The sequence below is a fragment of the Peromyscus leucopus genome, chromosome 7 (genome assembly GCF_004664715.2).
Source record: "Peromyscus leucopus breed LL Stock chromosome 7, UCI_PerLeu_2.1, whole genome shotgun sequence".
Lineage (NCBI taxonomy): Eukaryota > Metazoa > Chordata > Mammalia > Rodentia > Cricetidae > Peromyscus > Peromyscus leucopus.
Genome location: NC_051069.1, coordinates 66,435,130 through 66,450,636, shown reverse-complemented (window position 1 = coordinate 66,450,636; position 15,507 = coordinate 66,435,130). Strand labels below are relative to the sequence as shown.

The 15,507-nt window shown below is 37.0% G+C and overlaps 1 protein-coding gene across 1 annotated transcript in view; it reads left to right on the top strand.

Moving 5' to 3' along the window:
- LOC114688416 (alkylated DNA repair protein alkB homolog 8-like) overlaps window positions 1-15,507 on the top strand; it is a 50,532-nt gene that overhangs the window by 26,464 nt on the left and 8,561 nt on the right. The window contains 4 exon segments of the mRNA XM_028863001.1: window positions 6,685-6,836; window positions 8,545-8,589; window positions 8,592-8,800; window positions 12,279-12,428. Coding sequence (XP_028718834.1) covers window positions 6,685-6,836; window positions 8,545-8,589; window positions 8,592-8,800; window positions 12,279-12,428 — 556 coding nt within the window.

Sequence of the window (15,507 nt, the reverse complement as noted above, 5' to 3'; positions counted from 1 at the left end):
CAATGAGCTTCATAGATGTTTTACTCAGAATTAGAGCCCCACTTTCAGTTTCAAAGAATGATCTTCTGTCCTAGTATCAGCCTGGGTTTTTTAAGAATCTCCTAAGCACCCCCTCAGCCAACAACACAAACAAATACAACCCAGTCCCACCACTGGAAGCCTTGTCTGCCTACAAAAGATGGCCAGTTCAGACTCCATATCCTCTATTACTAGGAGTCCTCATAGATTCCAGGAATTTGCATTTCCACTCAACCCCTGATTCCCCCCACCCATTCTAGCTGTCCCTTCCTGTACTCTCTCCCTCCATCCCTTCCCACCCACCCCACATGATCCCTCTTGCCCCTGTCCTCACCCACCCCCAGTCCCCCATACCCTTGCAAAATCTACTTCCCCTTCCCAGAGAGGTCTGTGCTTCCCGACTAGAGCCCTACTTTTTACTAACCTCTCTGGGTCTGTGGATTTTAGTTTGATTATCATTTACTTAACAGCTAATATCCACTTATATGTAAATATCATATTTGTCTTTCTGAGTCTGGGTTGTTGTAGCAGGAATCTTAAATGGTCTTATTAATAAAATCAAACCTGGAGCCAGGTATTGGGGTAAATGCTGGAAGATCAGAGAAGCAGAACAAGCCACAGCTACCTCACCTCTCCAGTTCCTCAACTGATCCTGTTTCCTCAGACTGGAAGCCTCTAAGTCCTCATCCGAATGGGTCTCAGCTGAACTGCTGCTCAAAAGCCTGAAAGCTTAACCAGCTAAAAGCTTCTAGTTCCTGGTCTTCACGCCTTATATATCTTTCTGCTTTCTGCCATCACTCCCTGGGATTAAAGGCTCACTTCTTGGGATTAAAGGCGTGTGTCACCATGCCTGGCTGTTTCCAATGTGGCTTTGAACTCACAGAGATCCAGAGGAATTTCTACCTCTGGAATGCTAGGATTAAAGGTGTGAGTGCCACCATTTTCTAGCCTCTGTATCTAGTGGCTGTTCTGTTCTTTGACCCCAGATAAATTTATTAGGGTGTACAATATTTTGGGGAACACAATGCCACTACAGGTTGCCTTATTCAGGATAGTCTTTTTCTAGTTATATCCATTTGCTTGAAAATTTCATGATGTCATTTTTTTTTAAAAAAAAAAAAAAAAAAAACAAAACTGAGTAATTCTCCATTGTGTAAATGTACCACATTTTCTTTATCTGTTTTTTTTTTTTTTTTGTTGAGGAACATTTAGGTTGTTTTCAGTTTCTGGTTATTATGAATAAAGCTTCAGTGAACATAGTTGAGCAGGAATCCTTCTGGTATGTGGTTCTTTGGGTATGTGCCCAAGAGTGGTTGATATAGCTGGGTCTTGAGGTAGATCGAGCCCCAATTTTCTAAGGAACCACCATGTTTCTAAGGAACCTCCATTGTTGCTGTATATATTTGCAGGCTCACTAACAATGGAGTAGTATTCCCCTTGCTCCATATCCTTGCCAGTATAAGTTGTCATTTGTGTTATTGTTCATAGCCATGCTGACAGGTGTCATTCAGACATCCAGTTTTGACTAGCATCTTTGTTGAAGACGCTTTCTTTTTCTCCATTGTGAATTTTTGGCTTCTTTATCAAAAGTCAGGTATCCATAGGTGTATGAATTTATGTCTGGGTCTTCCTTTTGATTCTGTTGATCAACTTGTCTGTTTTTATGTCAGTGCCATGAAGTTTTTATTACTAAAGCGGTGATACTTCCAGCAGTTGTTTTATTGTTCGGGATTGTTTTAGCTATCCTGGGTTTTTTTGTTTCTCCATATTAGGTTGAGAATTGTCCTTTCAAGGGCTGTAAGGAATTGTGTTGCAATTGTGATGGGGATTATGTTGAATCTCTAGATTGCTTTTGTTAGGATGGCCATTTTTACTATGTTAATTCTTCCAATCCATGAATGTGAGAGATCTTTCAATCTTCTGATATCCTTCTCAGTTTCTTTCTTTAAAGACTTGAAGTTTTTTTTTTACATACATGTCTTTCACTTGCATGAGTAGAGATTCCCCAACATATTTTATATTGTTTGTGTCTATTGTGAAAGGTGTTGCTTCCCTGATTTCTTTCTCAGTCTGTCATTTGTATATAGGAGAGCTAATGATTTTTTTCTTTTTTTAGTTAATCTTGTATCCACCTACTGTGCTGAAAGTGTTTATCAGCTTTAGGAGATCCCTCATGGAATTTTTAAGGTCATTTATACATAGTGTTATAACATTTGCAAATAATGACACTTTGACATATTCCTTTCTGATTTGTATTCCTTTGATCTCCTTTAGTTGTCCTATTGCTCCAGCTAAAACTTCAAGTACTATATTGAATAGATATGGAGAGAACCCTGTCTTGTTCGTGGAATTGCTTTGAGTTTCTCTCCATTTAATTTGATATTGGCTATAGCTTGCTATAAACTGCCTTTATTATGTTCAGGTATGTCCCTCGTGTCCATAATCTCTCCAGGATTTTTATCATGAAGGGGTGTTATGTTGGAGCCCACTAGGAAACCTAGTACCCAGCAGAACGGCCTAAGAGGTTGATTGGACCATGGGCCTGGGTACCAAGTGACTGTAAATAGCAAGGTGAAGATCTTTTGCTCCACCCATTAGCATTGTTATAAATAGATCTTTGAAATAAAGTTCTGGGCCCGTTTGGATAAGGATCCAGGCCCATTAGAGTCTATCCTGTGTTTTCTCTCCTTCTTACTTCTAACTAAGTCTCTTATCCCTCATTCCTCAAGAGTCCTGGGGTAAATAATGGTGGGGGCTGGTCCCCTAAAGTGTTGGATTTTGTTGAAGGCTTTTTTGACATCTAATGAGGTGATCATGAGGGTTTTTACTTCACTTTATTTACATGGTGAGTTACATTAGCATATTTTCATATGTTGAACCATCCCGAATCTTTGGCATGAAGCCTACCTGATCATAGTAGATAATCTTTTCTGATGTGTTCTTGGATTAGGTTTGCAAGTATTATATTGAGTATTTTTATATCTGTGTTCATAAGAAAAATAAGTCTGTAATTCTTTTTATTTGTTTAGCCTTTATGTGGTTTGGGTATCAGGGTAACTGTGGCCTCATAAAATGAATTGGACATTGATCCTTCTATATGTGTGATTTAAGCTGTCCTGGTGTTTCTTTTACAAATGGGATGGGGAGCTTATGTTTGGGACATAGATAAAAAAAAAATTGGGAAGTTGTCTTGGCAGATTTTTCCTTTGATGAATATGTGGTGTCCTTCCCTATCTCTTGATTAATTTTAGTTTGAAGTATATTTGTTAGATATTAACATGGCTACACTAGCCTGCTTCTTAGGTCCATTTACCTGGAATATCATTTTCCAACCCTTTACCCTGAGGTAATACTGTCTTTGATGTTGAGGTGTGTTTCTTGTATATAGCAGAAGAATGGATCCTGTTTTCGAATCCATTCTGTTATTCTTTGTCTTATTAGAGAATTGAGACCATTGATATTGAAAGATATCTATCAATGACCAATGACTGTTAATTCCTGTTAGTTTATTGTTGTTGTTGTTGGTAGTGGTGGTGTGTGTATGTGTATGTCTGTGTGTGGTTTTTTTTTTGTGTGTGTGTGTATGTGTTTGTGTGTGCTTCCCTTCTCTTGGTTTTGCTAGTGTGAGACTGTTTATTTCTTGTGTTTTTATGGGTGTAGTTAATATCCTTGCTTTGGATTTTTCTTCTAGCACCTTCTGTAAGGCTGGATTTGTGGATAGATATCATTTAAATTTGACTTTATTATGGAATAACTTATTTTTTCCATTTATGGTGATTGAAAATATTGCTAGGTATAATAATTTGAATAATCTGAACTGGCATCTATGGTCTCTTATAGTCTGCAGCAAATCTGTTCAAGCCCCTTTTTGCGTTTAGAGTCTCTATTGAGAAATCAGGTGTAATTTTGTTAAGTCTGCCTTCATATGATACTTGGTCCTTTTCCTTCGCAACTTTTAATATTTTTTCTTTGTTCTGTATGTTTGGTGTTTTGATTATTATGTGGTGATGGGACTTTCTTTTTTGGTCCAATCTATTTGGTATTCTTTATGTTTCTTGTGCCTTTATGGGTATTTCGTTGTTTAGAAAATTTTTCTTCTATGATTTTGTTGAAAATATTTTCTGTGCCTTTGAGCTGGGAATCTTCTCCTTCCTCTATTCCTATTATCCTCAGGTTAGGTCTCTTCATAGTTTCCCAGATTTCCTGAATGTTTTGAGTCAGAAATATTTTAGATTTAACATTTAACATTTTCTTTGACTGGTGTATCCATTTCTTCTATCATATCTCTTCCATCTCTTGTATTCTGTAGGTGAAGTTTGCCTCTATAGTTCCTGTTTGTATTTCTAAATTTTTCATTTCCAGAATTGTCTGTTTGTGATTTCTTTATTTTTTTTCTATTTCCATTTTCAGGTCTTGAACAGTATTAATTTGTTTCCTTTAACTGTTTGTTTGGTTTTTCTTGGCTTTCTTTAAGGTATTTATTCATTTCCTCCAATTGTTTTGGTTTTCCTGGCTTTCTTTGGTCATGGGCAAGGCGAGGCTGCAGGCTTAGGCTGTTGCAGAGCTGTGGCTGACCCTGAGGATTGGGTCTTGGGGAACAGGGAGACTAGACAATGTTGGCAGCTTTCCTGGTCTTCTGGTGGTGTGGCCTGTGATTGAGCATGTATTGTTCACTTGTGTTGGGGGCTGCGTGGTTGAGTAGGGCTTGTCTGCCCAAATTGAAGGCTGGGGCATGGTGAGGAGATGGGGAGGGGAGGCCAGGATGGGATGGTTTGCGGGATTCAACAAGAGGGGGAACAGGCTGCAGCTGGTGTTCTGTTGCAGCCCTAAGGCTACCCTGAGAATTAGGTTGGGAAACAGAGAAAATAGAGAAAGTCCTGGGCAACATCTTTTTCAGGTGTGGCCTGTGGTTGAGGTGGGGTGTTTGCCAGAGTTGGAGGTTGGGACACCACAAAGAGGCAAAGGCCAGGGTGAGGTGGTGGGATTCACAGGAGGTATAGACAGCCAGTGGTGAGGGGAAGCTGCAGCTGATGTTCTGTTGCAGCACTAAGGGCAACCCTGAGTATTGTCCTAAATTTGAGTCATTAAAAATAAATGGCCTGGTTCGAGGCTAGCCTGGTCTCCAAAGCGAGTTGTAGGAAAGGCGCAAAGCTACACAGAGAAACCCTGTCTCGGAAAAAAAACAAAAAACAAACAAACAAAAAAAGAAATGGCCTGATTTTGATTTTTTTTTCATGGCCATTAAAATATTTGCTCTTAAATGCAGTCTAATCCATTTTCTCAAATATTCATAGAATTTTGAAAATAAGCATGTTTTCTTTTTGGGTTAGGCTTTTTATATTGTTGCTCATTCTTAAAGTTTTAAGAATAATGGCATTATAGTAAGTACAAAATAAGAAATTACTTTGCATATATATGTTGTGAAAACATTTAATCTGATCTTGGATATGGTAAAGCTTCTTTGTAGTTGGACTTTTTGGTGGAACTGTCAGCTCACCAGTAATGACACAGAGACTATTATTGATTATAAAAGCTCGGCGATAGCTTAGGCTTTTTTCCAACTAGCTCTTGTAACTCAAATTAACTCATATGTTTTAATCATGTTCTTTTACATGGCTTGATTGCCTTTAATCTGTATTGCCCATGCTGCTTCCTCCGAGTCTCCTGGCATCCCCTCTTCTTCTTCCCAGCATCCTCTCTGCCTAGAAATCCTGTCTAGCTATGAGCCATTCAGCTTTTTATTAAACCAATCAGTGACACATCTTCACAGTGTACAAAAAGATTATTCCATAATACTTCTCAGATAAGCGTTTTGTCTTCTTCCCAACATCCTCTCTGCCTGAACTTGACCTTGATATCCTCCCTATGCTAATTCCCTGCTGGGTTCCACCCTCCTGAATGCTGAAGGGAAGTTCCTTGTCTGTGTATCATGCATATCGAGCGTTAACAGCTTAGATGCAAGATTTTAAAGCATCAGTTGAGGACTTCTGTTCTCCCATTGTGCTGTAAGCCTGTATTTAAGACCTCCTCCCTCCTTTAATAAAAGGCATTAAAAAAAATAATAAAATAAAATAAAAAGAATTGCTTGCCAAATCCCCTCCCCGCCCAAAAGAAAGTATCTTATGTCCTTAAATGTTAACAGTAGTTATTTCTGAAAGTTTGGATTGTAAGTCATACTGTTGTTTAAAGCTGGTGTATGAATTGTACATTCTTTGTTATATTTTTAGGAGAAAGAAAAATAAATCTCAACATTATTGTTTAAGGTTGCTATTAACATTTATTACATTCAGAGTGACGGACTGTGTGTGTCTGCATTTGCATGCTGTGGAAAGAGATGGAGGAAAAGGTGGAGGTAGTCAGAAGGGGAAGAAAGTGATAGAGAAAACAAACAGTATCCCAACTATTGAGATGCTTGTTAAGATCTTTGGTGAAAGGGAGAATAAATTGAAATAAGCATGGCGGCATAGGAAATCAACTTGATAATAACCTTTTGATGATTTTTCTGGAAAAAAAAATCCCAAAATGCTATATGTACATTCTTTCCCAAGTGCATTGTAATTTGTAGAGTGTCATAGATATGAATAGGTATGTTAATTCCAACATTTGTAGTGCTCCCTAAATATTGTCACTATATGCCAAGTAAGTTATTTTATTTGTTGTCTTCAGAATTACACCCAGAAAATTTGATACTGTCCAAGCATCTGAGCAGTTCAAAGGTGGAATAATCACCAGTGACATTGGAGACTTGACTTTAAGCAAGCGGGGAATTCGAACATCATTTACGTTCAGGAAAGTAAGGCGTATGCCCTGCAATTGTAGTAAGTCTCTAATTTCATCTGTGCTACAATAGAATAAATGTGGTATGGAAACCCTTTAAGGCCATCAGTGTTTATATTCTTTGAAGGCAGAGGCTATGTTTTATTATTTATTTACCTGATATTTGGTCCTTTAGCATTGCTGATGCCAAGAAAATGCTTTAGTTTTTGAAGTAATAGCTAAGACTGTTGGGATTGTAAGGCATTAATTGTGCAGAAATGGCTTTTGTTGGAAAGGCTTGTCAGGCTCTTGATTTTTCTTTTTTATTCCCAACAGAGAAGTTGGAGATGACAGATTGCTTGTGTGGGTGAGGGTGACTCTAGGGGAGTAAGTAGAGGTTTATATTCTAGTCAGTTTGAAACCTGGATCTAAAAAGAACTGCACACATAGGATGTTGTTCTGATTTGTTTATATGAGTGTGTTCTTCCCTAGATTAATTTCATGGACTCAACATAAAATTCTTTTACTTTATAAATGATAATTTGTAATGAGAGGAATCAGAGAATGCTTTTCATATCACAGGTGTTTCAATTTGGGATAGCCTGTAACAATAACCATTATATTTAGCTGCAATCTTAAATAAATAAAAAAATCTTTTCTCTCAGGGCTGGAGACGTGGTTCAGTTGTAGCTCTTTTGGGGGACCTGAGTTTGCTTCTTCCCAGTGCTCATGTTGTCGGGCTGTTACTCCAACTCCAAAGGATCTGATACCTTCTGGGCTCCACAGGCACCCCCCTCCTCCATGGCATACACACAGAGAGACATATACACATGAATAAAAATACAAATAAATATTAAAGTGCAAAGCCTCTTAGATCTGAAGATGATAATCCTGTTAAAAAACTTGAAATCATTGTATTTGTGAGGATGAAAATTTGCTTATTTTGCTAACACTGTTAATAAGTTTATAAAGTGTGATACTTTAAAGATGTTTGGTATTTGATGAGTCTCACACTGCTGGCAGCCTTTTAAGGTACAGAAACTAAAGCAAAGCTCTAGTTTTTGAGTTACTTAAAAATTTGGTTGGAAAGAGAAGCTAAGTTTCTTATGCAAATGTTTCTTTGTTGTAGAAAGTTATTAATTGTAAGTGAAACACTAAAAGCATTTCACTTAGTCTTTTTATTCAGTTTACAGATTTTTTTTCTCCTTTTTTCCTCTTCCTCTTTCTTCTTTGACAGTTTGATGCATATACAGTAAATTTTGGTCATTTTCACTCACCATTACTCTTCTCCCACTGACTCTCTTTTTCCCAACAGCCCCGCGGCGCCCCCCCCCCCACCAACTTCTTGTTTTGTTTTCTGACCAGTTATGTTTACTTAGAATTACTTGCTTGAGTGTGGTGTAGAATTATTTTCTGAAGCATGGACAACTTACCAGTAGCTACATAACTGAAGAAAATGACACCTCTTCCCCTAGCAACCATTAACTATCCCTAGATCCTGTCCATATATGGATTTTACTTGATACCCTAGTCTTTTGCATAAAAATAAAGTTAACATTGCTTTACTTATTATTTAATAAATTTAGTTTTGATTTATTATTTATTATTGATTGATTAATTGAGATGAATCTCACTCTGTAAGCCTAGGCAGCGTGGAACTCACTGTGTAGTACAGAGTGCCTTCAAATTCTTGGTGGTCCTGCTGCTCAGACTCTCATGTGGTGGCATGTGCAACCACACCTGGATGCAGAGCTTTTTCTTCTCATTTAGGTTACTCCTCGGTCTGTGACAGACAGAGGAAGGCCACACCTCCCTCCTTCCAGAGAGTAGTAAAGAAGCATGGCAGCTGGAGCGAGAGCATGTTCATCATGTATATGATTTGATTGCAAGACACTTCAGCAGCACAAGGCACAGCCCATGGCCACGCATCGTGGAATTCCTGAAAGCTTTGCCAAGTGGTTCTATAGTGGCAGATATTGGATGTGGAAATGGAAAGTACCTTGGCGTCAACAAGGAGTTATATATGGCAAGTAACTCCTGCTCCTGTTTTTTTAATTTGAAAAAAATGGGGGGCGGTTCATACATGCATACTGTATTTAACATCATTTTCATTCCTTCCTCTCCCAATTTCAGTTCCTCCTATGTTTCCTTCCCTCTTTAGTTTATGACCTCTTATTTAACTGTTATTGTCACTGTATTTATATGTATATATAAATACAGCCTGCTGAGTCAATTTATTGCATGTGTGTGTTTGTGTTTGTGTGTATATATGTGTATGTGTGTATGTTTAGGGATGACAGTTTGGGATTACATAACCTATGAGGGGCACTCCTCCTTGAAGAAGACTGATTCTCCCTCTGTCAATAGTCACTAATTGTCCATAGCTCTTCATGCAGGAGTGGGGCCTTGTGAAATTTCTCCCATCCACATTAACATGTCAGGTATGTTGTCACTGTTCAGGTCTAGCCATATTTAGGCAGCCATATTGTTGAGATCCATGGGTGCAGCTTCACTGTCATATATAGAAGATGCTGTATTATAGCAGATGTCCTGTTCCTCTGGCTCTTAAAATCTTTCTGCCTTCTTCCATAATTTTTCTGCTTTGTGCATCTGCTTTACCTTTCCCCTGTTAGGATGCTTCACTATAGAAAACCTCTCCAAAAATTCCTTTCTAATCTATAGTTTATAATCATGAAATGGTTTATTGATGATCATATTACAAAGCTTGGAACTGAACTCACATCCTCTGTAAGAGCAGTATGTGCTCTTAACCTCTGAATCATCTCTCCAGCTATAATGTTTTCTTCATAGTTTTTAAAAATTGTGTGCTTATGTATGTACATATATATATTCGTTTTAAAAAGTATTTACTTTACTTCATGTATGTTTGTGTTTTGCCCGTTGTGTATGTACATGCACCATGTGCAAACCTGTTGTTATCAAATGCCAGTAATGAGAATTGGATCCCCAGGAATTGGAGTTATATGACAGATAATTAGCTACCGTGTATTTGTGCTGGGGATCAAACCCATGTCCTCTGCAAGAGTATCAAGTGCTCTGTAGCCCAAATATTGTGTCTTTTTAAGAAAAACAAAGCCCCGATTCAGAATATTGCTGAAAGATATTTACCTATCTGTATTCTATTACCCTAGTAAACTAGCTTATATTCTTCCTTCCTTCCTTCCTCCTCCCTCCCTTCCTTCCTTCCTTCCTTCCTTCCTTCCTTCCTTCCTTCCTTCCTTCCTTCCTTCCCTTTCTCACCTGCTAAGGTAAGTATTACTTGCTTGCTCTAAAAGTTATGTTTGATAGTTTAATAGTAGAAAAGGGAACTTTACTTTAATGATTTCTTTCATGTTTTAATTATATTTCCACAGTCACATATTTAGGGTTTTGGCTTGTTTTATTTTTCTTTGAAAATTTTAAAAATAAAGAAGTTGCACTGGGGAGAAGGCTCTGTGGGTAAGTTGCTTGTCATACAAGCAAGTTGACCTGAGTTGAAATCCTCAGAATAAACAAAATCCAGATGTGGTAGAAGGTGAATGTAGTTTACTCTCTCCTCTAGTGAGATAGGAGATGGAGACAGGAGAATTCTTAGAAGGTTTTAGGTCAGCTAGCTGGTGTACATTGCAGTAAAACAAGAGACTCTAAATTACGCAAGGACTAACACACATGCATGTGACCATACTCACACATGAACATGAACATGAACACATGCATACACATAATATGTACACAAGTAGGGAAGAGTAAAGAAAATATTTTTAAGCCTAATATAAATTTTTATGTCCTTGATCTCTATTTAACACAATGAAATATGGAGCTTTGCAAGAGTTCTTGAGTTCATGTTTTTTGCTTATAATTAGGCCATCTTTCTGCTATATTGTGGAGAATTGTATAGAATTATTATGAATTATCTTCGGTATTTATATCAGGAAGAGAAAAAAACATGATTTAACTACGTTTTGTGGAAGACTCCAGCAAAACAAACGTAAGATGAAAGTCTTGAGCCAGGCATGGGCCACTTCTCCATCAGTGGGATTTGTATGACACATTGCCTGTGCTTTCTTGTTATTGAAAAGGTATGCTATATCTAAACTGTCAAAAGCATCTGGCAAACGGAGAGAGACCTTTCCTCTTATTTTACATGGCTACTGTTCCAGTTTTCTTTGTTGTTATTAGCAACTTTCTTCTGAATAAACTATTGAGCCCTACTTTTAAAGCTTTGTTTTATAGTCAGACTGGATATCTTTCTGTTGACTCTTAGTAAGATGCAGTTGTCGGTTATGACTGGGCATACTTATGGCTTATGATTATTTCTGAACTGAATTTAAGTGTAAGGAAATGTGACCAACATAAAACTGTGTATATTATTTGAATGGTGTTTCCAGTCTGAGTTTGTGCTTACTGGCTGAGTTGTATAGCATATGGATGAAAATAAAGAAATGTAATCAGCCAGGCATGGATCTTAAACAAAGGGAAGAGTTAGGAATGGTGCCAATGCTGTTATTAATAGTCCCTTAGGACATTCCCATATTGAATTTTACCTAGTAAAGTTCTGGCTTTCATGGAACTCAATTTGTAGACCAGGCTCACCTCGAACCCACAGAGATCCACCTGCTTCTGCCTCCTGAGTGCTGGGATTAAAGGTATGTACCACCACTGCCTGGCTAGTTACAAGTTTTTACAGAGTAAAAAGCATTACTCATTACTGGATTGGGTTATAAAGAAATGTCTGTGAATAATTATTAAATGATTGGTTAGTGTTTTTTGAGTCACTTCTATGACTTCCATAGCTTACATGTGCACTTCACAGTTATATCTATATAGATATGCACGTTTCTACACATGGGTATACATAGCACCATAAAGAGCTCGATGTTTGTATATATGTTACTAAACAGGACAGTTATTTTGAAGATGGGAAGCCCTCAGACACTTTCACAGAATCAGAGGTGGTCATGGGACTTACTGGGCTTTACCTGCTAGGGGAGGTAGAAATACTTGCTCTGCTTGCTGCCTTCAGTAGCCCTATTCCCTTAGGATGGTTTTCTGATACAGAAAAATTTAAACAAGCATAATTTTACAAACTGTGAATTCAGCATTTTGTTCTTTGTAAAGCTAGGGTTTAACAGAAAAAAAAAAACTTAATAGCTTTAAAAATGAAATAATATTTAACAATGATTAAAAAAAGGCAAAAAACAACAAAAACAAACAGGATTTCACTATGTAATACTGGCTGGCCTTGAAATTGTAGAGATTTGCCTGCCTCTGCCTCCATCATGCTGTAATTAATAGTATGTGCTACCATATAGGGCCTAAATCCTCTTTTCTTGTTTGGTAATGACTGATTTTCCTGACTGTAGTCATGACTTGGTACTGACTCTTATGACTTGTAATGTGGTTGTTTGCTTATGTATTTGAAGCATGTGTGAGTAGTCTAAGGTATGAAATAAACCTCTTGTGATATGTAAACTAAATGTTACAAATTTCTTTCCCTATAATAGATTGGTTGTGATCGTAGCCAGAACCTTGTGGACATTTGTAGAGAGAGGCAGTTTCAGGCCTTAGTCTGTGATGCACTGTCAGTTCCATTCCGAAGTGAGTCTTTCGATGCTTGCATCTCCATTGCTGTCATTCACCATTTTTCAACTGCTGTGAGTATTGCTTCTCCTTCTGTAAACGCTTGTAACTAAAGTGGCAGGAAAAGTTTGTGTGTATGTGACTCAGTATAAGCCTTTCCTTAAATTTTTTTCTTTTATTTTTCTAGTTTTTGTCATGGTTTCAACATGAAGTATCATCCAAAAGTAAATAAAAAAGGCTCATGTGTTGAAGGCTTGGCCCCAAGCTGGTGGCTCTGTTGGAAGGTGATTGGGTCATGAGGGTGCTAACTCCATCAATGTGTTAACTCATTGATTACTTTATGCTGCATAGACTATGAGGAAGTGGGGCCTGATTTGAAGTAAGGAGCTCACCAGTAGAGTGACTTTGAATGGCATTCTCTTCCTGGTCCCCTTCTATCTGCTGCCTGTCTGCCATCAGGTGAGCAGCTCTGCCAGGATGCCTTCTTCTCTGATGAGTCCATTATAGCCCTAGGAACAAGAAGCCAAGTGGCCATGGAGTGAAACCTGGAAGTCTGTGAGCTAAAATGTATCTCCATCTCCATTTTACATTGCTTTCCTCAGGCATTTCACCACAGTGACAAAAACTGATAACAGTTCTCTTTGATTACTTACCTCATAGCCATACTCTAGTTTTTCCTCTTCCCTTAGCTTTCTGGTTATTTTTAGTGGTTACCATGGTGCCCAATATCTGCCCATGACCTTAGTCTACCTTGAGTTGTTATGCTTAGCCCTCCTAGCAATGTAAGACATCAGAACACCACTTAGCTCCTCTGACTTCCACTGTGGTATTGTTTTTTATTAGTTTTGTTGTTTTAAGCTCTTGATATTTATTTGTACTTTTCAATATTTACTCTTTCTAGTCTTCCTTCTTTGAAGCATTTTTAAAGGTTTCTGAAAGACTAGCTTTCTTTTGCTTAAAGAATTCTCTTTGCTATATTTATTTAAGTATTTATTTATCACTAAGTATTTAAATATTGGTAGCACATCCTCTTTTTGTGTCATTAAACTCTATTTAAAACAATATTATTTTGACTATACTTTGAATTCTAAATTGATAATATGTTCTACATTTTGCTACCCTTTTTAAGATTTCTGCTTCATTCTTGGTGATTTATGCTGGCTTGAATTCTAGCTCAATTCTCTGTGGAGATATATGTAATTTACTGTGAAATTAATGTGTTAATACTATCCTAGAATTTATTTTATATCTTCATTGAAATTTTTTCCTAGTTTTATGGACGTATTAGCTTAGTTTAAAGTCCTTTAGGTTTTATTCATTCGTTTTTTAAAAGGAAAAAAAAGTCTTTTCTTGTTTTATTCTTAACTGGACACAGGATAATAGTTGTTTTAACATGTTAATTTATAATCTAAGTCATTTCAAAGTAATTGAAATGGTGATATATCAAATTTTTAATTTTATTTGTATTTACTTATTTTAGAGTAAATGTGTGTATGTGGGTATTGATGTGAGTGTCCACTTGCCATAGGGTACTTGTGTAGGTCAGAGAATAGTTTTGAGAGTGAATTCTGTCCTTCCAACGTAAGGATTCTGGGAATTGAATTCAGGTCATCTGAAGTGTAAATCTAATTAATCTTATCAATGAAAACCAGGAGTCAGATATCAGAGTAAAAACTTCAAAGATCAAAGAAGCAGGAGAGCAGCCACAGTTGTTTCCTTCTTCTTCTGAGCATCCAGTCCAAAAAGCCTGAGACCTGTCTCCACCCCACCTTATCACTTCCTGTCTCCTCTCTGTATAGACCTCCAGACATCTGTGGTTATCTAGTGGCTAGCTCTACCCTTTGACTCCAAGCAAGCTTTATTTGTCAAAATACAAGCAAAAATCACACAACATTCCCCCTTTTTGTCTAAATAAAAAGTGAAAGTTTTAACTAACATAAAAAAAACTATATACAATAAGTACATAATTATATACAAATATATACAGGCAATAATTACATTAACAATGACTAATCCTTTTGCATTTGACAAATTCAGAGAAAATACTCCAGTATCCATCCTATTTTGGTGAGTCCAAAGTGTTCTACCTAATTGACTTTCTATCCTAACTTGTATTACCCACCCAAACTATCTTTTTATGTTTCACAACCTTATACACTTTACACCTCTTCAGTGAGTTTCTTTTCTGAGTTTGGTAACAAGGAAAACTATAACAATCTAGTCATCAACGCCATCAGAAACGTGAGAAGGATTTAATATTACCTGAGTAAACAGGAAGTGCAAAGCAAACAACTTCTAAAACTAAGAAATAACAGAAACAGCTGGCTGCCTGGACAGTCACTCAAGGTTCCTCTGTAACATTGGGGCATTCATCTACAGCGTATAGGCCTAGAATATCTGACAGACTTTTCTGTGAAGCAGGGTTTTTGAAGGAGTGTTCCACTTTGTCATGGTGAAGTTCAACAGTCACTTTGTTTTCTGTCCTGCTTGTTGAATTTTAAAAGCATACTGTCAGCAGTTGAGGCAAGGGCAGTTTCTTGCCCAGTTGCTAACTTTTGCCACAAAGAAGTAAACTCCATAAGGAGTTTCTTCAATGCCCATCATCTTCTCTGAAGTAGATTGATGCTGCCAGGAGCAGACATGTCTCATTGTCTTTAAAAAAATAAATAAAAAATAAAAAACTTATGTTATTAAATCATCTGAAATGCCATATTCTGTAGATCTCTAAAGTGTTTGAAGACCACTTATTTCTGCTTGACCTTGAAAGCATACCTAAACTGACTACAAGTTTGATTGTAATAGATGACTACTAATCTGTATTTCTTTATTATCCTAAATAGTTTGTAATAATAACATTCAAGAACTAGAAATTTACATGACATTGTTAAATGAGTTGTATAGGCATAATACCTTGAACAAGAGTAGAAATATGTGTACAGTATATTCTAGCAAAAATAACCTTAAGTTTGTATCAATATATAAAAATATCTTAAGAGTAGAAACATATATACAGTATAACAAAAATAACCTCAAATTTGTATCAATGTACAAAAATCCCTATCAATGTAAAATATTTAAAACTAGTAGGGTTCTTTTTTTTTTTTTTTGGTTTAAAAGTAGATTCAATAATCTACCTTTTTATCTTATCATTTA